This window comes from Trachurus japonicus, chromosome 17 (genome assembly GCF_045865225.1).
Source record: "Trachurus japonicus isolate A0001 chromosome 17, Traja_1.0".
In the NCBI taxonomy this organism is placed as follows: Eukaryota; Metazoa; Chordata; class Actinopteri; order Carangiformes; family Carangidae; genus Trachurus; species Trachurus japonicus.
In genome coordinates this window covers 18,213,935-18,235,412 of record NC_140923.1, presented here as the reverse complement: position 1 = coordinate 18,235,412, position 21,478 = coordinate 18,213,935, and the positions used below count along the sequence as shown (strand labels likewise).

At 42.7% G+C, this 21,478-nt stretch overlaps 4 protein-coding genes across 5 annotated transcripts; 2 read left to right on the top strand and 2 right to left on the bottom strand.

The window, feature by feature from the left end:
• Window positions 1-338: 338 nt before the first annotated feature.
• Window positions 339-3,895, top strand: scg2b (secretogranin II b). Its single transcript, XM_085804155.1, has 2 exons — window positions 339-557; window positions 1,143-3,895. The coding sequence occupies exon 2, from the start codon at window positions 1,160-1,162 to the stop codon at window positions 3,011-3,013; it is 1,854 nt and encodes a 617-aa protein (XP_085660281.1). The 5' UTR covers window positions 339-557; window positions 1,143-1,159; the 3' UTR covers window positions 3,014-3,895.
• Window positions 3,896-4,108: 213 nt separating this feature from the next.
• On the bottom strand, window positions 4,109-8,458 carry ap1s3b (adaptor related protein complex 1 subunit sigma 3b). 2 transcript variants are annotated; one of them, XM_085803780.1, is made up of 6 exons: window positions 8,299-8,458; window positions 6,763-6,941; window positions 6,505-6,613; window positions 5,776-5,913; window positions 4,987-5,048; window positions 4,109-4,831 (listed from the first exon to the last, which is right to left on the bottom strand). In XM_085803780.1, exons 1-5 carry the CDS (start codon window positions 8,299-8,301, stop codon window positions 5,007-5,009), a joined length of 471 nt encoding a protein of 156 aa, XP_085659906.1. In that variant the 5' UTR covers window positions 8,302-8,458; the 3' UTR covers window positions 4,109-4,831; window positions 4,987-5,006. The 2 variants fall into 2 exon arrangements, with proteins under 2 accessions (XP_085659906.1, XP_085659907.1); XM_085803781.1 differs by lacking the exon at window positions 4,987-5,048.
• A 2-nt stretch (window positions 8,459-8,460) lies between these two features.
• dhrs12lb (dehydrogenase/reductase (SDR family) member 12-like b) lies at window positions 8,461-11,875 on the top strand. Its single transcript, XM_085803779.1, has 10 exons — window positions 8,461-8,893; window positions 9,300-9,433; window positions 9,533-9,615; window positions 9,734-9,829; window positions 9,929-10,010; window positions 10,087-10,148; window positions 10,286-10,390; window positions 10,591-10,681; window positions 10,980-11,117; window positions 11,225-11,875. The coding sequence occupies exons 1-10, from the start codon at window positions 8,838-8,840 to the stop codon at window positions 11,389-11,391; spliced, it is 1,014 nt and encodes a 337-aa protein (XP_085659905.1). The 5' UTR covers window positions 8,461-8,837; the 3' UTR covers window positions 11,392-11,875.
• A 264-nt stretch (window positions 11,876-12,139) lies between these two features.
• Window positions 12,140-20,070, bottom strand: cul3a (cullin 3a). Its single transcript, XM_085803724.1, has 16 exons — window positions 19,742-20,070; window positions 17,604-17,801; window positions 17,239-17,352; window positions 15,977-16,137; window positions 15,694-15,808; window positions 15,380-15,608; window positions 15,119-15,264; window positions 14,852-15,028; window positions 14,560-14,730; window positions 14,311-14,418; window positions 13,999-14,123; window positions 13,791-13,887; window positions 13,559-13,693; window positions 13,209-13,395; window positions 12,801-12,946; window positions 12,140-12,680 (listed from the first exon to the last, which is right to left on the bottom strand). The coding sequence occupies exons 1-16, from the start codon at window positions 19,799-19,801 to the stop codon at window positions 12,549-12,551; spliced, it is 2,301 nt and encodes a 766-aa protein (XP_085659850.1). The 5' UTR covers window positions 19,802-20,070; the 3' UTR covers window positions 12,140-12,548.
• Between the last annotated feature and the right edge of the window lie 1,408 nt (window positions 20,071-21,478).

Sequence of the window (21,478 nt, the reverse complement as noted above, 5' to 3'; positions counted from 1 at the left end):
GGGAATGATCTTTGAGGGCACAACGTAAGGAGAAATTCCTAGTTTTTTATTTTATTTTATGCACATGATTCAGAAACTATTTTAAAGATGTCACAGTCTTATAGCGTAACTCTTTATTATTATTATTCTAACTAAAAAAAAAAAATAACACAAAAAAAAAAATGCAAATTTGAGGGTTAAAATAAACATCCACGCAAACATATCACTCTTTATGAGGCGTCCAGGAGCAGCAGCAGACCTGAAGTCAACACATCTGCTTCCAGACTTTTAAAAAGATGTATTTTTTCTTACCCCCAGTCAATGCTGTGCAACAGACAGCATAGAGATGCTATTTTTAAAACAGCGAGCTCTTTAGTATGCCATATCATAAACCTGAATCATTTATATGGATTTTTTTTTAAGACCAGCTATTGCGTGTGTTGTGTGATGACGCGGTGGTCAGGTGTTGCCTCATATAACGACGGGAGCTGTCCAAGTGCTGAAAACAGAAGAGAACAGAACCGCTTCCAGAGGAGATGCCATACACCCTCACTGCTGTCTGAGCTCTATTGCCAAAGGTAAGACACATTTTTTATTTTTTATTTTACATAGCTACAAATGTGAGCTTTGGTTATTTTTAATTCTAATGTATATCATTGTATTTTCGATTGGAAAAGAGGTGTGTGTGTGTTTTTTTTTTTTTTTTACCATAGCTTTTCGCAGAGACTTGGTGTTGTAATGAGGGTTATCAATGTGATGCAGACGGTACGGTGACTGTTAGCCTACTGTAGTTAAATAACGAGAAATTAGTGTTTTCTTTCTTTCTTTCCTTTTTCAAATGATGGCTTTTGTTGTTAAGAGGAAATCGGATGTTGAGGTTGCCCATAACAACGCGGGGAGTGACTCATCCAGTGATGTGGATGCATCTCCCTCACGCACAGCATCATATCATTCAATTTGCAGAGCGTAACTCCCTGACACGCACAGGCTACAGATCCCCTATCAAAACAGATGCTTTCTTGTTGGGGATTTGGATTTTGAAAAAGAAAAGAAAAGAAAGAGAGGTGATTAATAGAAATAAATGAATCCCGTGTTTTGTTTTGTTTTGACTTATTTTGTTTTCCTTTCGCTTCACTAACATTTGGTGTTTTCTTGATTTGCAGGTAATAAATAGCCTATAATGCTGCATTTCCACCACAAGTTGCCCACGGGGGGAGCCGTGGTCCTGCTCGCCTTCCTCCTCCACGGATGCGCCGTGCAGGCTGCGTCTCTCCCCCGCCACTACAGGCTCCGAGGCGGGGAGAGTGAGGGGCAGCCGGTGGCCTACCCACCGAGCTCCGACATGATCAAAGCCCTGGAGTACATTGAGAACCTGAAGCAGCGGAACGGGGGGCGACCCGAACCCGTGGATTACGACGAAGTGGACAAGTTCAAGGTCCTGCTTCAGCTCGCCTCGCAGCAAGACGAGGGTCCCGGGGAACGCCAAAGCCCTGCCCCGGCCATGCAGAGGCAGGACATTACCGCTGAGCAGCTGATGAAAGCCCTGCTCAAGTCTCTGCAGGATCAGGTCGGGAGAGAACCGAAGATGAGCCCGGTGTCGGCGCCCAGGAACGACCGCCGCACGCACAGACACCGCACCAAAGACACTGAAGTCCCCGAGAGCGCACCGGTAGATTACAGTAATTTCCCCAGACCCCATAAGAAGTACCCGCTGATGTTTGAGGACGAGGAGAATACAGATGCTTCGAAGCGAGCCACGGAGGACCTGGACGAGCAGTACACCCCCCAGAGTCTGGCCAATTTACGCTCCATCTTCGAGGAGCTCGGGAGGATGCCCACGGTGGGCGGCCAGAAGAGAGACGTGTTCGGTGACGACGACGGCGAGGAGGAAGAGGAGGAGGACGGGTTCAGCCTGAGGAACCCGGCCTACGAGGATGTGGCAGGAGGAGAGGAGTGGGTCCCCGTGGAGGAGAGGGAGGAGGCGGAGGAGATGGTCAACGGGAGCCACGAAGAAATGGCCAGGGCGCTCGGAGTCGGAGATCAGGAGGAAGCGGAGAGGGAGGAGATGCTGCAGCGCCGCGCCGGCCAGAACCAGGAGGCCGACGACGACACCAAGCTGGTAGATTACTACCTGTTGAAGGTGCTGGAGATGAGCGACCAGACGCAGAAGAGGGATAAGACCGGGGAGCAGAGAAAGAGACTCATCCGCCCCTCCATCGTGGATCCCCGGACGCTGAAGGAGCTGCTGGAGCTCTCCCTGAAGCTCCACGTCCCTCCTCAGGACCTTATCGACATGCTGCTCACAGAGGAGCTGAGGAAGCTCCACCGCGAGCCCCCCCAGGCATCATCATCATCATCGCGCTTCACGACCGGCGGCCAGACAACCCCCAAGATCAGGTACTTCAGCCGCAGACTGCCCGTGAAGAGCAAGGCCGCCCCCGAGGACATGGACAGGGAGGACTTTTTAGACATAATCGGAGTGGAGACTATCAGCAACGAGTATCCAGTAGTGCAAAGACCAATGAAGACCCCTCCCTCCTCGGACAGAATCCCACTGGCTGGATCCAGCCCTGCTGCAAACTCTGCCCCGGTTAAGATCCCTCCTCCCTCCGGACGCAGGGAGAACCTCTTCTTATCCGAGCTGAACAAGATGCCACTCAAACGCCAGGCCGACGTCGCCGCCGACGATGAGGACGATGGTGACGTGGAAGACGAGGTGACCACCTACCTGGCGGCCAAAATCCTCACAGAGTACCCCAACACCATCACCAAGAGGGACACCCAGGCGCAGCTGAAGGGCCAGTTTCCCTACGAGCTGTACGAGCGCGCCATGAAGGACTACTTGGGGCAGGCGGACACTGAAAAGAGGCCACTGCTGGTCAAGAGGGAAACCGAGCTGGCCACGGAGGAGAAAGTAGATCCCACAGAGATGCAGGGGAAAGAGGAGATACCACCGGCAAAGACCTCGGCCCCACAGACCGTGAACGAAGACGAGGAGAAAGAGCACCGTGAAAAACAGGTGGCAGGGATGTAGCCTGATCCCCCTGCAAGACGCACGAAATTATGAATATAGTATTTATACTGTCTCAAAAATAAAGTTTGGTGGACGTGATCTAGTTTACAAATTTCTATTATATGAACTATAGCTGGTAGGTAATATCACCCTGACGAAAATGAACTATAGGCTATAGCAATCTTACAGGTCCAATACATTTTTTTTTGAACAGTCCCTACTTGCTGCAAAGAACATTTTAGAAACATTATAGTGATATCACAGGAGATTTAAAAGGTGCAAATCCGTGCACGAGTGAGAAACAGGTGTCTTCAAAACACTCGACCAGCTGTCACTCTCATATTGACAATGAATACACACTGACTAATATCAAATGACAAGAACATCCAAGTTATTAAAGTTTCGTGATGTTGTTCAAAGTTTGTTCACATTAATGGTGTTTGTAAGCAGGCCTATATTTTCAACTATAATCAACAGAGTAATGGTAAAAATGCTTATTTTTCATGTCAAACTATTCAAAAAAAGAATAAAAATCATATGTGAATATACATGTAAATTATAAAGTATAATGCTGACTTGGCCTTTTAAAAAGCATATAAGTACTAGAGACATATTATGGAGATTTTTTCGTTAGGGGCAGTGTGCTGGGCTGAGAACGAGTGTTGTTGTGACTCGTTATATATTCAGGGTTAGTGGATTTAATGTTATTATTATGGATAATTATTTCCAAGTCTAAATATCAGACCGTCGCCTGCCTTCCAACCCTTTCATACTGCGAAGCTCTGTATTGTTGGCCTACCAGTGGTTGTGCTATGTATGCTCATTTTTAAACCATTTTGTACATGTTCAATAATGTATGATGAATCACAGATGAATAAAGCATCAGCTGTATTATTTTTCTTCTTTCTGAGTTGTGTTGCCTTATTAAAAAAAGAAGAAGAAGACGAAATAAATCTCACAGCCCACTCCGCAGACAGTCTGGGTTTATAATCTGAGGAGGCAGGGGAAATAACATCTCGTTGAGTCCTAGTAAACACATAAGATTTGGTGAATTTCTCTCATATCAAATGACTCATCACATCAACAATCGTCATAAAAGGATTACTGGAGGTGGACTGTTTATCAAAATACATATTTTAATCATAAGCTCCGATATCATACATTTTACATTAAGAAAATAAAAACAGTGATATTCACACCCAGTCTGGCAACTGCTCCTTTTGAAGACTGACAATCACATGAGTAATATGTTATACAGATAAAAACAGTGTGACGTTCATCGTACTCGGTTATAAAAAGCTAACGGTTTAAGGAATCTGTTGTTCTTGAGAGTTATTTTTCCTTTTTTTAAATATTAACTCAAGTGAAGTGTAGCATACATTTTATAAAATATTTTCATATCACAACCATTTGCTTCCCAAAATTTATATTAAATTAATGTGTGTGATTTAAATATCAATAAATCAAAACAAAATCTGTCAATCTAACATCACTTCATTGTTATAATTTTCATATCCCTGATCTTCTATCGGTACTTCATTAACAGTTCAATAACAGCAAACAGTGTAAAAGCAAGCCCCCCACCCCCTTCCTTAACATGAGTATGAACAAATATTAGACTACTCCTTCTTAAACAGAGTTGTATTGCAGCAATGCTTAATGTGGAATGGTATCAGACATACAACACTCCCATTTCTTCTTTTGAAAGCGTCCAGCAGAGTTGAATTAAATCCCATTCCCAGAAACTTCTTTGACTCATATACAGTGCATGTAATCCTTCCCTTTCAGTCTATTTCCCATGGGTTAAAATGCAGGTTTGCTCATATACTCCTCCAGGGTCTGGAAAAAGGCACAAACAGAGAAGAAATCACATTCTTAGCCTCTTAAAACTGTATTAATTTTCATACAAACACACACACACATAACATCTGCTGCTATTAAGTACTGAGCACACCAACACACCACAGGTAACTAACACAAACACAACATCTAACCTTTCTGTCCATATTCAAGGTCATCCAAACAGCTCCACCTCATACCACTCACTGCTGTCATCCTGAAGCGATAATGGTCAAAATGAATGGGAGGCTACGCTGCACATGATTCCAAGTCTTGATTAAAAGCGTTAGTCAGAGCTACTCGGACGCACAAGAACAACACACCCAGTTAAACTACCGTACCACACAGAGCCATGGACCTACGGGGGGGAGAGCGGGAAGAATCAGCCAAAACAACACTAAAACCTACACCACGTTCCAGGGAAATCTGTCTCTCACTCGCAATAACACGGGCAGAGAGAGAGAGAGATACACACACACAGAGGGTGAGAAACACAGCAACACAAACACAAATCTATATATAAATATATAGGTATATATATAAAAGCCACAGCTAACATCCACAAGCTGATTAGCTATGAGAAAGACACACCAAGGGATGAACAGCACCACTGTTAATTAATCATGATAATGACTACTTGACTCCCACTCACACAAGTAAACTGACACAAGTCACCACACTGCAGCTCGATATAAACATTCATGACAAGTGTTGTTGTTCAGCAAAATATGAAAGAAATCAATTTCAACTGACTACCCCCATGGCCGAGATAAAAAAAAAAAAGGATCACCACCTCTAAGCTATGTACCAAAACACGTCTCTATTTCTTCTATTAAAGCAGAGCAACAGATGTTACATGGTCACACCACAGCAGGGACACAAGCCACACCTTGTGTCGTATGAGAGCGTATATGTGTGTGTGTGTGTGTTTCATGGCAACTCACCTCCTGTAACATGTCTGAGGCTTCAATACAGCGATTCACAATCTGTTTGGAGGTTTCTTGAATCTCGCCTCCCATTAGAAACTCATCCAGGATAAAATAGGCCTTCTCAAAGTTAAAGATTATGTCCAGTTCACACACCTGAGAGGAGGTACGATGGTCAATATGTTGGTTATTTGCATTATTTACTACTTCCATGTGTGTATTTTCTAAACTAAAACTGCTGTTTACAGGGACCAGTAATATGGCCTTGATTTGGGCTGATATTAAAGGGACAACGAGGAAAGCAAAGTGTTCTCATACTACATTTACCATGAGCCTCCGTGCGCACAGTGAAATTCTTGGACCAGCGCAAGACGGACGTCTTGCCAAGAATGTTTTCATTCATCAAGAACTAAAGTCAGAGGTTCCAAGACGATCAGATACCGTCGTAGTTCCGACCATAAACGGCGATTCGGCAGCGTTATTCTCATGACCCGCCGGGCAGCATCCGCGAAACCTAAAGTAAGGAAACACTGGTCGGCTCGCCAAGCATTTCCACCATTAATTATAATAGCAAAAAAACGATATATTTATCGAAAATGGAGCCATTAACAAGTGTGGGTAGCGTAGATTCATCTGAGACTTTTTAATAACCAAATACAAACTCCTCGTTGTCCCTTTAAATTTGTGAATTTGAATTGAGACTACAGTTGCATGGTGAGTGAAAGGAGATGAAATACAGTGAAATACATTGCCAAAGTATTTGTCCAGCAGCTCCACATAGCGATGGATAATCTCCAGGGCGAGCAGCTCATTCTCCTGGCTCTCTACGGCCAAGCAGAAATACAGGCTTGCATATCTGAGGAAAAGGGGATTATAAATTGATATTGATGGGAATAAATGATATACAGTAGGCTACACAGTAGGTGTGACCATCAGTGGGAATGACACTCGTGGTTCAAAGAAGCACAGAAGGTAATTTGTAGAGGTGAAACAAACAGCACGCACCTCTTGTAAACAATCTTTAGGTCTTTCCAGTGCAGGAAGTTACAGGAGCGTGGTTGCCGGGCTAAAACCATGGTGGACATGTCCCGGATGATCTTCTTCCTCTCCCGCTCTGACATGGGCGTGAACCACTTCTGCAGACGCAGCTTCCCCTGGCGACTGAAGAGCAGCAGGAAGCGCAGCTGACAACAGACACAGCATAAGATCAGAGGGGCACTTTGTAGCACAGGCATACACCTACACACACACACACACACATAGGGCATTATTAACTACCCTCCAAGACACACACACACACACACACACACACACACACACACACACACACACACACACACACACATGTACAAATCAAGGGTCAAACGAGTGGCTTGCTGTTGTCATGGCTCATTAAATAGTAACCCCACGGACCAAACACCATTCATTGCTTAGGGGTAAAAAAAAACAACAATAGCTTGACAGGGAGAAACGTGAAGGTCAACAATCTATTGAGTTGGAGGTAGTTTTAAGTTTCCTTTCCAATTTTGAGGAGAGCTACGATATGGAGTTGGGTTTCGGATGTTTAGAGAATGTGCTTCCTAGCATTGGAAGCAGATTTTGGCTATATATCAAAATGGACATTAATCTCCCACCCCATATTCGCACCCAAACCCCTGTGCCACATTGTTTCCTTTACACCTTCCTCTCATTGTTCATGTAAGAAAGTGATTTAAGTTTTTTTTTTTTTTAATGGCCTTAAATATTTTAAAATAGATGTTGTGTTGTGATGCCCTTCTGAGATACATGTGTAATTTGGAGCTATAGAAATAAAATTAAGAACTGTCTTAAATATTTGTGTCTACATTGTGTCAACAAAAAGAGAGAGCATCATATATCCAATGACCCATTTAGGAAATCATGTTCAAGCATCAATGTCCTCCCCAAAAAAAGAATAACAGGACTAGTAAAACTACAAATACATGGTTGGACACAACAGAGTGCAGATATTATCCTCCATCTTTTCCCTTGAATTTTCCCAAACTGTAACTTCACAACAAAATATGGACATTCTTTTTTTTTTTTTTTTTTAATTATATGCAAACTGATAAAAAGAAAAGAAAAAGAAAACATATTTTTATAGGCTAATATTAAGGCCTTCAGCCAGTCTTTATACTGGTAGCCTGCAGGTGAATATCTCCTTTGTGGTAGGCAAATTAACATGAAAAACGATAAACTGCCAGTAGGGCTGGGAAGTGACGAGACCTGTTTTACTGAGGGGACCGGTTGAGGAAATGTAGCTGCTACACCTTTACTTCCGAGTGTCGATAAAAAAGTGGGATACACACAATATAAACTCACTCCAGAAACCAAATAAGACTGGCAACAGGCGGCCTCTCGACAACAAATAGATCCGAGAATAAAACAAAGTGCAGTAAAAGGTCTAATTTCTAGCTTTAGTTACCTGTCGGCGACAACAGGTGCAACAGGTGAACACCTAAGAGGGCTGACGCTACATTACAGCCGCAGACATGCGTAGAAAAACAAACAACAAACACTTACCATCTTTAACGGCGCGCCAGGAGCTATAAAACGCTATCAACAGATAAAAAAAGAAAAGAAAAAAAAGCACTCTAACCCTCACTAGGGGTCAACTAGTCCTTCTGAACACATATCTATCCGCCGTCTACTCCAGCCCCAGTGAGAAAGTTGGTTAACTCCGCCCCTGCAGGAGGCGTCACCAAACGTCTCCCAACCATCTGGATGTGGATTGGCTCATGTACAGGTTTTTACTGGGGCTGCACACGACCAGCGGTTCATCCACCTTCTAAAGATCCACCACGTGATTTGAGCAAGGTAGTCCCAGTGAGTGAGCTGATAAAACTTTAACTAGTTGGTATCACTTGACTGACAGCCAGGGCGAGTGTTTTTTTCCCCTCTCTCTCTTTAAGTGTTATACCCGAGCTGGGTCGGTAGAGAGCAGTAAGTGCCCCCTCCTCTTCCCCCTCCTCATCTCTTCATGTGAAACTGCTCTGTCAGGGCTTGACAAGGACTGGTGCTCTTTATTTATTGGGATAATTATTATTATTCAGTTTGGTAACATGTCTATGTACCGAAATGCCGTCTGGTTTTTGAATGGGATCCACCACTACACAAGGTCAGTAGCCTACTGAGTATTATTTTAAAACTTGTCTACAGATGTGCAATCAAATAGGAGGAATGCTGTCTGCTGAGTTTCAGTCAGTGTTGTATAATGTTGTTTTTGCTTGTTGTCAGTCTAAATGTTTTATTTAGTGACTGCAAAATGTATTCATGCCATTTATTTAAACCCCATCGGCTGATAAACAAGAGAAATATCAAAGGTCTGGTCACTGTATGGCACACATCAGCACACAAACTGGCCTTTATGTACAATTACAATCGTTCCATTGACAGCAATTGGGTATTGAGGATGACATTCACGTCACCTGACTCTACTAGAGCTAAAATGTGGAGATTGTAAATCTTGTGACTTTGTTTTTGAGAAAATGAATCATCAGTAGTGTTTTGCATCATGTCTTCAGGAAGGGTTATGAGGCGGCATCTAAAGACTTTGAGCTGCAGGACCTGGATGTGTCCGTCGTGGGAAGATCTTTTATGATCACCGGAGCCAACAGCGGAATTGGCAGAGCAGCAGCCATGGCCATAGCCAAGAAAGGTTACAGCGGGTTACATCCTGGAGAAGTCTTATCTCTGTGATGCAATTTGCGTTGATAAATTTTTTAAAAAAAAAGCCTAAATCATGTTTTGTTTTCAGGCGGCACAGTCCACATGGTGTGTAGGAACAAGGATAAAGCAGAGGAGGCCAGGATGGACATTGTGGATAAGTCTGGGAACACAGTAAGTGCTGTTTGTCCAGCACAGACCTAAAACAAAATAAACAATAGTGTCAAATCCAACTCTTTGTAATAAAAACATATTCCCTTATTTCAAACCCTTTTTTTAAAATTTTTTTTAGGAAGTATACACCCATATTGTGGACCTGTCAGAGACACATAAGGTCTGGGAGTTTGCAGAGGCCTTTAAGAAGCAGTATCCATCTTTGAATGTGCTGGTAGATATCCCCAGTCTATTATAATCTTCATCTTCATCATAAACCATCCTCTAAACTATTGATGATGTTGATTTACACTTATCTCTTTGATCTTGTCAGATAAATAACGCAGGGTGTATGATGCACAAGAGAGAGGTTAATGACGAAGGACTGGAGAAGAACTTTGCCACCAACACTATGGGTAAGACCTGATCCAGTCTATGAAGGCCATCAGTTTAAAATAAGAAATCAAGGCTAAAGCTTTTCTCCATCTCTAGGGGCGTATATCCTCACCCAGACTCTTATACCACTTCTACAGAAGAGCCGGGACCCGAGAGTGGTATGAACACACGCGCGCATCCACGCAAAACAAAGTGCTGCTCATCTGCATCATGTGGACAGCATAATGCCACATTTGTCTGTGCTGTAGTGGCTGTTGTCTAAGCACACTGGGCCGCTTTTCTCCCTGCCTGTTAGATCACTGTGTCCTCGGGAGGCATGCTGGTCCAGAAACTCATAGTTAATGACCTGCAGTCAGAGAAGGGCTACTTTGATGGCGTCATGGTCTACGCCCAGAACAAGGTAGGAGGAGGAGGAGGAGAAGATGGAAACCAGATAAGAAGGCTCGTAGCATTTTATTTCAAACATAGCGGTAGTAGATCTGTTTCCAGAGTCCTACATCTATAAAAATATTAGTGTTTTGTTTTGGAAATATACACTTTAGAGCCATTAGGAAGAGAGAGGTGAAATAGATGAGAGTCCAATATGTTGTTTCTCTTCAGAGACAGCAGGTGGTGCTGACACAACAGTGGGCCAAGGCCAACCCTGCCATTCACTTCTCTGTGATGCATCCAGGCTGGGTAGACACACCAGGTACTCCATCATTAACTTTTTTCCCCACTCCTCCCACGTTGCCCCAGTGTAGCTGAGAAACTGTTTCTCTGATGTGAGAAGAACAGAAAACGGTTTTTCACAATGCTTTGATTTAGTGATAAAACGATTTTGTTTTGTTTTACACTGTTGGCAGGAGTCATTATTTTATCTAGTGGAAACACAAAGATCCTATTTGGATGATTTACTTATCCTTATCCTTAAAATCAGCCGTTTTTGAGATTTCATAAGTAATGTGAACACAACGCTTACCCCAGCATTTTTACTCTTCGTTTCAAAGCTGTGTCCACATCGATGCCTCAGTTCCACCAGATGATGGGGGAGAGACTGCGCACTGTAGAGCAAGGAGCGGACACTGTGGTATGGTTGGCCTTGTCGAGAGTTGCGGCCAGGACACGCAACGGGCAGTTCTTTCAAGGTGAGCAGCGTGAAATCTTGACAGGCTCTTCTTCATCCCCTCCCTGTGGATTCTTCTGTCGTCATCACCCGGTGACACTTTGGTCTGACGGATTGTTTGTGTTGCAGATCGTCGGCCTGTGCCCGCTCACCTGCCTCTGGCCTGGTCTCACAGCTCTTCTCAGGAGATTCAGGGTTTCATGACTCAGCTGGAGGCTCTGTTCAAAGCTGTTCAGTCGCAACCTGATCCAGAAGTTAAAAGGCCCCTGAGCCCTTCCACGCCTCAGTTTGTTTAAACTCTGATGTCTGTTATACAGTGTCATTAAATAATTAGTAACAGTGAGATCAAATACTGAAAAATGTGACACATTTGTCGTACTTGGTCCTTTGACTCCTAATTCTGCCTGTTTCTTTTAAAGACAGCTTTCGTGACAGTTCATGGCTCAGTGTGTCACCTGATTTCATCTGTGATGTCAACATGTGTTAACAGGTCTGTTTTTGAGCTGAAAATGTCATAAACTATTGATTTAAGAAGCAACTGATTTGATATTGAGTATATCATTAGCCGTTATTGAATACATGGAGAAAAACATGCCTGTCTGTTGTTTTGATGATAAGACAGGGTTATTTGGTGTGACTTGGTAGGAGTGCATGGTTTCTCAGATGTCTAAGAGGTGTTTGTTACAATTGTGAAATTGATGTTGATACATCCCAGCTGCACAATCTCCTGTATGGCGCCTATGAAGTTGTAAGAAAATTGCATGAAATAATTAAAGTGAACAGTCAAAGGCTGGTAAGATGCATCATGAAAAATAAACCGCCTCAATTTAAAACGCCTCGACTCCAACCAAAAACTGGGGCTTAAAACAGCATTTCTTAATGTAATAATAAATGGATTTTGAGGCGCAAATTTGATTCATCACCTGAACAAAATAAATGTTTTTATACTGACAAGAGACAAATATAGAAGAGCAAAGCTTTTCTGTGAGAAACTACAGAGCAGCAATACTCATTATTTTTATTTTGTTTTTTTAACAATCCACATTTGCTGTTTTTAATAATTTTATTATTTTTATACAGTATTGAAACAAAAAAATAATGTGGTGCATTCACATTTTCCCCAAGGGATTCTTTGCAAGTTTGATCTCTACAAGGGTAAAACAGTGAAAAGCTTGAAGCTGGATCCACCCATGGTAATCTCGCAGGGATTGGGAAGACAGGGCCTGATTTCAAAATCATCTAGGAGATCTAATGGATTTTTTTTTTCTGTGCCAACATTTTATTCCCCATTTAGGTGTGTTTACTGTGTTTTTGTAAGGGATGATGAATCAGGTTCCCAGCATTTGTCTTGAACAGAAACTTCCAGTCCATGCGTAACAACAGTCCAAAGAAAACAAACAAATCCCCATTCCCCCCGTCCAGTCTCTTCCTCCTCTCATCCACAGTTTCTTTTCTATGCAACATAGGTGTACACTTTACGATCCTCTGGCGTCCTCGCCAAGTATTCTCTTTCTATTAGTCCTTCTATACGCTTTTTGATAACCACAGGGCTGGGAAGAAAACGTGCCCGGAGCTGCTGAGTGACCTGAGGAGTTACAATAAACTGTGTAAGAGAACTGCACAGAAACAGAGACACAAGAACGTTAGTGGTCCAAAGCCTGAAGCCAGACAGACCAAACTTTGCTTTATCATATTCTTTCCTTACCTCTGCCACCAGGACATTGTGCTGCATCTTCTTCCTCGACTTCATGATTCGGACAATGGCTGCCTCTATCTCATGCTTCCTGTCGTCATCCACTTTCTGCCGCGTCTCTTTCCTTTCAGGGTCCGATTCACCTTGTTTAGCAGCAACTGGAAAGGAAGGATACAGGGAGAAAATGTAGACAAACATTTCCAATCCCAACCCAACCCCATTTTAGCCTGTGCAATGTACCGTAAGCCATATTTAACAGAGGAAATAGAAGAAAGTACTGCATTACTGAACCATTCTAGAATAAAGAAAGAAATTCACAGCATTTTAAGATGTCCAGAAATGAGTGGTCAGTGGTTTGCCAATGGCTGAGACTCTCTGCTCTCTGTAGTGATGTGTGTGTTGTACACAAACTTTGCCCACCTGTCTGTATTTTGACTCTGTGCAGTTTGGAAGTAAACTGATCATTGACTGTAAACACGTGGCCGTTCTCAATTTCCTTGGACTTTGGCTCCTTCGTGAGAACTCTCTGTGTGGGCTTCCCACAGGCCAAAGACTGCAGCGCTCGCACCAACTCCCGCTCGGGAATATCCGTCTCCTGCTGGATTTCCTAAAAAATGGGGATATACGAAGGGGGTTAGGGTTGTAAAAGAAGATGGACACAAATAAATATGTACTCCTCACTTCATTGTCCTCCCTTACAACGACGTGTGCCAGACATACAGAGGAAAAATAACCTCTACAGAGATGAATGTGCTTCACTGTGTGCCCACCTCGAAAGTGCACTTTTCTCTGTTATTGAAGAGCATGAGGATGGTCATCTGGAAGGTAGAGACCTGCAGTATGTGCTTACGGGTGTTGGAGCCTGTCACCTGGGCACCTCCCACACCCACCTCTGACCCATCCTCCTGCAGTTGGAGTGAAAGACAAGATGACATAAGATGAATCTTAAAAAGTTAAAAAAGCAAAAGAAAAAGCAAGAGCATTACTACATCCTGCTTCTACCTTTTTAATAGCTCCGTAGAAAGTTGCGTTTAGGTCTGCTCCACCCATGTGGTGTTGCAGTGTGAGCTGTCTGCCACTGTGCTTAGCGAGGTAAAACCTGGAGAACAAAAAAGGCCCGGCATCACAATCGTCAGAAACCATATGAGCAACACCGAGCCTCCCCTGCAGTGTGTATTGTAAAACACTTGAGTACATTTAAGAACATTACCTTCTAAAGACTTCAAAGGCGTGTCTAGGAGCAGGAGGGATGGTACATTTAGGGGTTGCAGACTGTGTGGGCCAGTAGCCAGTAGTGAGGACTCTTACTGTGAGGTCCACACCACTTAGAGATGCCTGGAAGAGATGGATGGGAGTTACACCATATCTATGGTTTACTTTCTGTGACATTATGATGACTTTAAGACTTAATTTCTCTCAGTAATGTGCTTCAGATCTCCCCCGAATAACATAAGGATCATAATTGGTTCTTCTTTTCCTTGTTTGTTAAAGTTTTTTTTAAATCTGTGTCCGTCTGCCTTACCGACGTTGTTTGTATGTGTTGCCTGAACTCATCCATGGTAGTGTTGGAGATGCTCATGTCTCTGAACATCCCTTCCAGTTTCGAGGTGAACTGACAGCCACATTCTGTCTGCAAAACGAGAAAAGCCAGAGAGCAGTGAGTTTAAACTGCTGACATGGATTTAGACAGGACAAGAGCAGGTCAAATATGAGCAGAGAGGGCAATGTAATGAGGATCAAAACATCTGTGTAGAACTACTTGTCTCTTTACCTTGAGCTTTGAGATCATGTTCTTCTCAGAGTCGTCCGAGACACTCTTGTTGCTGAGCAGCCTGCGACCCAGATGCTGCTTGTAGTACCTTTCAAACACATCTTTCTCCTGCATAAACCTGAACAACACCATGGCCTTGTCAAGGATCGACTCCACCTCCTGTTCTGTCAACTGGTCAAATAAGATAGGAGGGAAAAAACGAGTAAGGCATTGTCCAAGGCATGCAAAACAGATTCATGCCCAGCAGGGAATAGAAAAAGTGTAGAAATATGTGCCATTCAGTTACACATACCCCTTTGACTCCTTTCTTCAGCTTATCATCGATGAAGAGTGACAGGTACTCTGGAGAGCGGGAATTGAGGTTGAGGAAATATTCAAAGTCGCCGGCTATGGTTTGTTTGAAGAGTCTGTCGTTGTTGAAGGACTCGAGGAGGAAACGATCGAATCGTGTCTTCAGGTCTAATAAGCCCTAGTGAAGAGGAAATTACAAAGAGCTGACATAATCTATATCACCCAACAACAGAATCAATTGTTTGGACTCGCCGTTGAATCAACATACCTGGATATAGTCGACGGGGTTCTTACCCTCTCCCTCTTCTGACACCAGAGCTTTGCCTTGCTCCCTCAAGTAAGAGCTCATACACTCGCACATTGTTTTCAGGCCATTTGGCACACGACTGAACAGCTTGTACATGCATGCCAGGTCTGAGAGGGACACATTGGGGAAAAAAGAAATGAGAAACAAAAAGAAAATTCAAGGGAAAGGCTGAGAAAATCGCTTGTTCTCATTTCTAAATCAGAATTTGAAGTAAGCTTTTACCTTCTGTCTTGCCATTCTTGAGCATATGCACGAGGCCAGAGTTCTCCATCTCTACAATGGTCTTCATGTGTTTGGAAATGAGCTCCCGTTCCACCACCTTGACAATGGGCTCCTCCGTAGTCTTGTCTAGACAGTGCATAACTCGTTCGATCTCTTCATTGATTCTGGCCTCTACCTTCTTTATGTAGACACTGGCGCTGTTCTCTGCTAGGAACTTTTGGCTCTCCATCTGAAAAAGCAGATGTACACATGTTTTATTGAAGGTTTTATTCCGGTATTACAAAAACAACAAGAAAAACCTACTACCAACTCACCTGGAAGAATTCAGCCGACATATCCAAGAAAGGGCCTTCGAAGTCCTCCTCATACACGGACCTGCCATCCAGTCCAAGAATCATCAACATCTGGCAGGCGTTTCTGATGGCTCCTCTGTAATGAATAAATGTAAGGCCTTGTATCAACTTTAATATAACTATGATAAGACATAGTAAACAGTTAATAACAAAAAGTATTTATTCAACCAAAACATATGGCATCCTGAAGAAGGTTGTTAGAATAATCCTTTAGATGAGGCAGTGAAGTTGTGCTCCTGCGTACCTGTCTACAACCTCTCCTTTCCTCTCACGTGCAATCATGTCCAATAGTGTTTGTCGTAGGTGGTCTCGAATGCAGCCGTAGCGCACAACCTGGTCTCTGAATATGATTAGCCCGAGGTTGTACACATTCTCCACATTGTTTTGTTGAACATAGACCCGGTCCTGAGAGATGAGAGAATGAAGAATGAAGAGGACATTAGATACCATCTCTGATTCCAAAATGCATATGGTGAGATTTAAGACGAATGAAAAACACAAGTAAAACTGAATATATTTAAAGACACATAGTTTGTGTCAGTGGTATTTATCCTCATTTGTCATTTGAGAATGTATTTCAAGTATTTCTACTTCTGTACTGTAAAAAAAAAATCTCCCCTAATTTACTTCAATTTGATGGGGAGCAAAATACTTTTCCTATTGGCTGAAGGTGCCAGCAAAGCTTTTATCATATACTATACAATCCCACTGAAAGGCTGCAAACCTTTACGAGATCATTAGAGCACCACAATAAATGACCGGCTGTTGTCTGAATTACTTGCAGAAAACACAAGGTTCAAGGGGGGCAGGGGTGATAAAATATTTACCATGCCACTCAGTCATGCCATTTAACATCACAAACGTTAATCCAGAATGACAAATATCGGCCAGTGCATAATTACAGGATGTGTTTTTTTTTTTTACAACAAACAGAAGAGCAAAGTCACACTTGGTGCATCTGTCTAGCTCCTCACTAGAGGTCAGCAGCCCGGTAACAGCAGCAGCAGGCCTTGAGTATGCAGTACTTACAACAACAGAAAGCCAAACGGTTTGGGTAAAGCGGGACAGGAAGATGGAGACCATAGAACAAAAGAAGCCCAGGGGAGCTGTGCAGTCCCTGACTGTGCCATTGTTTAGCTTACACTTGTGCCTATCTCAAGGGGCTCACTCAGTCACACACAACCCTGTAAACACTTTGGACTTGCTGTGGGCTAAAGTAAATCAACTGGTGCTGCCAGTTTTCCAACAAAACAAATAAATACAGCAACAGAGGCTCATTGTTGAGCCTGCAAATGAAACAACACCTTACAATCAAAGTCCAAAATAGGATGTAGGTGAAGCTGGCCACCGCTGAGCACAAGAGGCCATTTCTTCAATATCAGTACAAGCAGCATAATCCATTAACATGAGTGAAACATAAGATCTCACTGGTCTACGCTTATTGTAAAAAACAAAACCCACCACTTCTTACAACAAAAGGCAAGGCACACACATCAGCCTACCCACCATATACATGAGGATGTCTCTGATCATGACCATGGCAGTTTGATGGTCATTCCAGGCCTGATTCAGTGTTTGCAGAAAGTTATTATTTAGAGAGTTCAGGACATCTTCCCGTACCTGAAAAAAGAAACACAATAGATCAGGTCAGACTTTTAGGATGCTAAGTGTTAGGAAATGTAATATCCATAGTCCATTCACAGTCCATTTGGCACTAACATAAAACAACATCTTTCAAGCAGATGCAGCGCAAGAGACTCAATGGAATATATAGTCTTCTTGTTCTTTTCATTTTTTACATAACTGCTACTCTGTGGTCTTTATGTCACTGATAAAAAGAGCTACATTAGAAAGGAATACTATGCATTTACTTTGTTGATGAGGTGCTCGGTGACAACCTCCCTCAGGCCTGTGTAGAGCTTCTCTCCATGCTTGTGGAGCACCATGGTGTAGGCGTTCCTGTACAGTTCCTCAAAGCTTAGTCCACTGTTGTTCTTCCTCTGTATCTCTTGGATGGCATTTTTTAGAAGGTCCCAGATGTTGTTCACATACTTCTCATCCATTGTCATCTAGGGAGGAGCAAAAAGATGAAAATGTGATTACATGAAAAACTTTTTTTCTTACCTTGATGTGGTATATCAGTAAATGAAGACAATAACATCAAGGTTTTATTCTGTACTAATACTAGTCAATAGATCAAATATGTCAAAGAAAAATCCATACAAACAATGTATAATGTCTAACAGTAGAGGAGCTTTCTATAAGTTGTGTCGATGTAGATTTCATAACTTTAATGGTTTGTGCTTTCTACCTTGCAGTGTGGAGCGAAATGACATGGAGACGTCGTAACAAACCAATATAACGGCAAGTATTATATTGTTTCTGCTTTGATACAAATCCAATTCATTTTTATTTTGGTTTACTGCAGTCATAAATGGGGGAAACACTGAGTAAAAATAAGTGGGCTCAGCATAAAGCAGTTAAGAAACAGCAATTTTGGCTGAGTAGTGATATTGGCAATGTGTTGATTTTTTTCAGCAATAAATATAATATGGAGAACAGTTCAATGTGCCTTATGAATTCTATTGAGGACTAAAGCCAGTGAATACTGGTAGGCTACATCCTCTTGTGCACACAACATTAAAAAAAGGTCCACAGTCGAAAAACACATGGAAGTGCTGCTTGCCACCAGCAGACTGGTAACCAAATAACTCAACAATAAACTGCTGACATTTTTGAGTCAGACAAAGGGATGGTAAAGAGGCAACTATTTAGTGTGCCCAACTTCTCTTGCCCCATGCAGTAGGGACTGTAGATTTAAATCGGGAGAAATAATTGAAATGGTATAAGGCCATAAATGAATAACAGTAATTAGGCTGAGTTAAGTCACCAGAATTGGTATCCAGAGAGAAGAAGTTGTATGGCTGCAATGTTATTGAAAATAACTCCAGCTTGTCAAACCTTGACTAACCTGCCCAAATCCCTGTTTAAATCTGTAGGTATGAGAAAGAACTGTAAGGGGATCAATTTAACTCCACCCTTACTAGATGGTTCATTGTGGTCTAGGTGGCAGGTCCTGCACTGGCATGTATTAGATCAACACTTGATAGAGGGATTAGCTGTGTTCACTTGCTCATCTGCCTCACTGACTCACTCTGCAAGACACCCACTCAAACCTGGCTACTCAACAGAGGGAAAAACATTTGGTCTACTACCTCAACACGGAGTGGGAATGGTGTTGCAAGGGCTAGCTGAACTAAGACTACATATACATTAAAAAAAAAAATCTCACTACCTGATAACTACTACAATATGTTAACCTAACGTTAGTGGTCGGTGGATGGTGATAAAAAATAATAATGGCACACAGTGGTACTAGTAGTAGTAACAGCAGCAGGTAGCTAGCATGGCAACGTCAACAACAACATAACTACTCGAGTTACCTTGGCTATGTTTACGTTAGTCTCAAGTTAAGCTGAAGTTGCGTTAGCTCTCAAGCAAACACTGCACAACAATGTTTTATTTGCCATCTACAACAGTCTCGATCCGCTAAGAAACACCAACAACCGACCAAACAAACAGAGACTGCCGTTACCATAGCGTAACGATACTTGCTGAGTGACTGCAACTTGGCTAACGTCAAGTGAAAGCTAACATGTAGGCCTGCTATCCAGCTAGCTGCTGTTTGCTCGTCTCTCGCCGAAGAAGTTTTCTTTCTTACATTATGCTAACATTAGCTTGTGTCAGACGTCGACTCCCATTTAGACAGCGATAAACCCAGCTAACGTTTAATAAATAGATAAAACTGGGCTGATAACATAGTTGATAATGCTTCAGGTGAACTGTCATGCTAGTAGCAAGTTTTCATTTGACAATGACATGTTTTTTTTCTCTCTCTCTCGATTGACCACCAGGTAGCTAACTAGCTAGCATAAAAAACCTGTCATCCCCGGTACTCGAGTCTCACAGCTAAGCGTCCCAGCGCTAACGGAGCCCGGTAAATACTTACAGGAAACGCTCGTATCCTCATCTTGGTGTCCTTCTTGGTGCTGCCTTTGAGGTTGGACATGGTTAGTTACAACGACTCTCGTTTCTAAGTTGACTTAAAAGACTACATGAAAGGCAGCTGCGAGGTTTGCTTTCTATGCCAGGAAAGCGGCAGGGGGGAAACTGCAATGACCTCCCCCTTTTGGGAATTAGGTCGGTCTGTGTGTGTGTCTGTTATGTTGTTGTCACTCGCTCCTCTTCTTCTTCAATCTTCCCAGTGGTTTTTTTTTGTGTGGCTAATGTTGTAGCCTGGATGCAGTGATGGCGGACGTGCTGTAGCTACTCCACTGCGCAACGCCGAAATCTCGCGAGAGTAAAGTCAGTGACAGGTGCACGTTTACGCCACAGGTTGATCATCATCATCATCATCATCATCATCATAACCGCTCAACGGTTACGTCGGTGTGATATTAATTTCGACACAAACTTTGTAAGTACGTATAGTTTCGGCGCGAACATACTTTGTCGTTCGTAGGTGAAAATAATGACATGAAAACATAAAAAAACAAACAACTTTATTCAGTCACAGTAAAAGTTAGGCTACACAGTTTTTCTTCAACTATCAAGCTAATTCAGGGCGTAATCAAGACAGCTATCTTTTTTTTTCTTCAGGAAAGCATAGGCTACATACAACACTATTAGACCTATTATTCAGTCAGACAGGCGATATTCAAATAATGCCATATTCATTGTTCACTTTGAACACGCTAATTGTCATCGTTGCAGTTTTCCAGTCAAGTTCCCGCTCTTCACATTGTCCACCTGTGAACTCCGATGATTGACAAGTGCTTGGAAGACTGAATATCTTCTCACGGTCATGACGACGCTCTCTGCACAAGACAAAGAGAATATCTTACAGCAATTAAAGGTGAGTCCTGAAAAGGTAAATATGCTAGGCTATGTAAGAATATAAATATGAGATAAATAGTAATGGGCTCTTTGCCAGACACACCTGGATTAATCAGGTTGTCCAATAATAACAGGAAATGAAGGAGCAGCATTAAGTTCAGGAAGTAGTGGAGCTGTGCAAAGAGCCCATTATCAGTCTATTTGAATATTAAAGAAAGAATCTCCCCTCAAGCACAATTAAGCCACAATAACTCAAACCTCATTATCACATAATACATTTCAGGACTAATTTTGTATCATTATATAGTGATGTATTAAATCCATTTACCTGTGCGCTCTGCTGTACTAATGATGGGAACTGTTGCAGTCTTTCTGAGGCCAGCCGGCGCCCTCCTCCTCAGCCCCATGTTCTCCAGCTCCAGCTTTCTGATTTCAGTCCGCATCAAGCTGATCACCTGGATAAGCCTCTGTTCGCTGTCCACGGTGCTGACCATGCACGTTTCCACCCTGTCTGCATCTCTCTCATGTGCATCCATCTCACCACACGATCCCATCTGACCTGTAAACACACAGTCTCTCAATAGGCATTTGGGCCTTTTCATTCAAAGTTGATTTTTTTTTTAAAGCACAACATTGGGGTCAACAAAGAAATAAGCAGCCAATCAAAAGAGGCCATCTAGGCTGTCATCAGACTATTGATAGTCAGGTCACATGATGGGGAGAGTGTTATTTTCTTCGTAGCGATCCGATGCCTACCACTTTCCTTCCTCCTGTTAAATATTCATCTACTCTGTCAACAATAGGAACTTGGGAGAGGCTTACCTGTGGTCTAACAGTGCTTGTCAGGGTG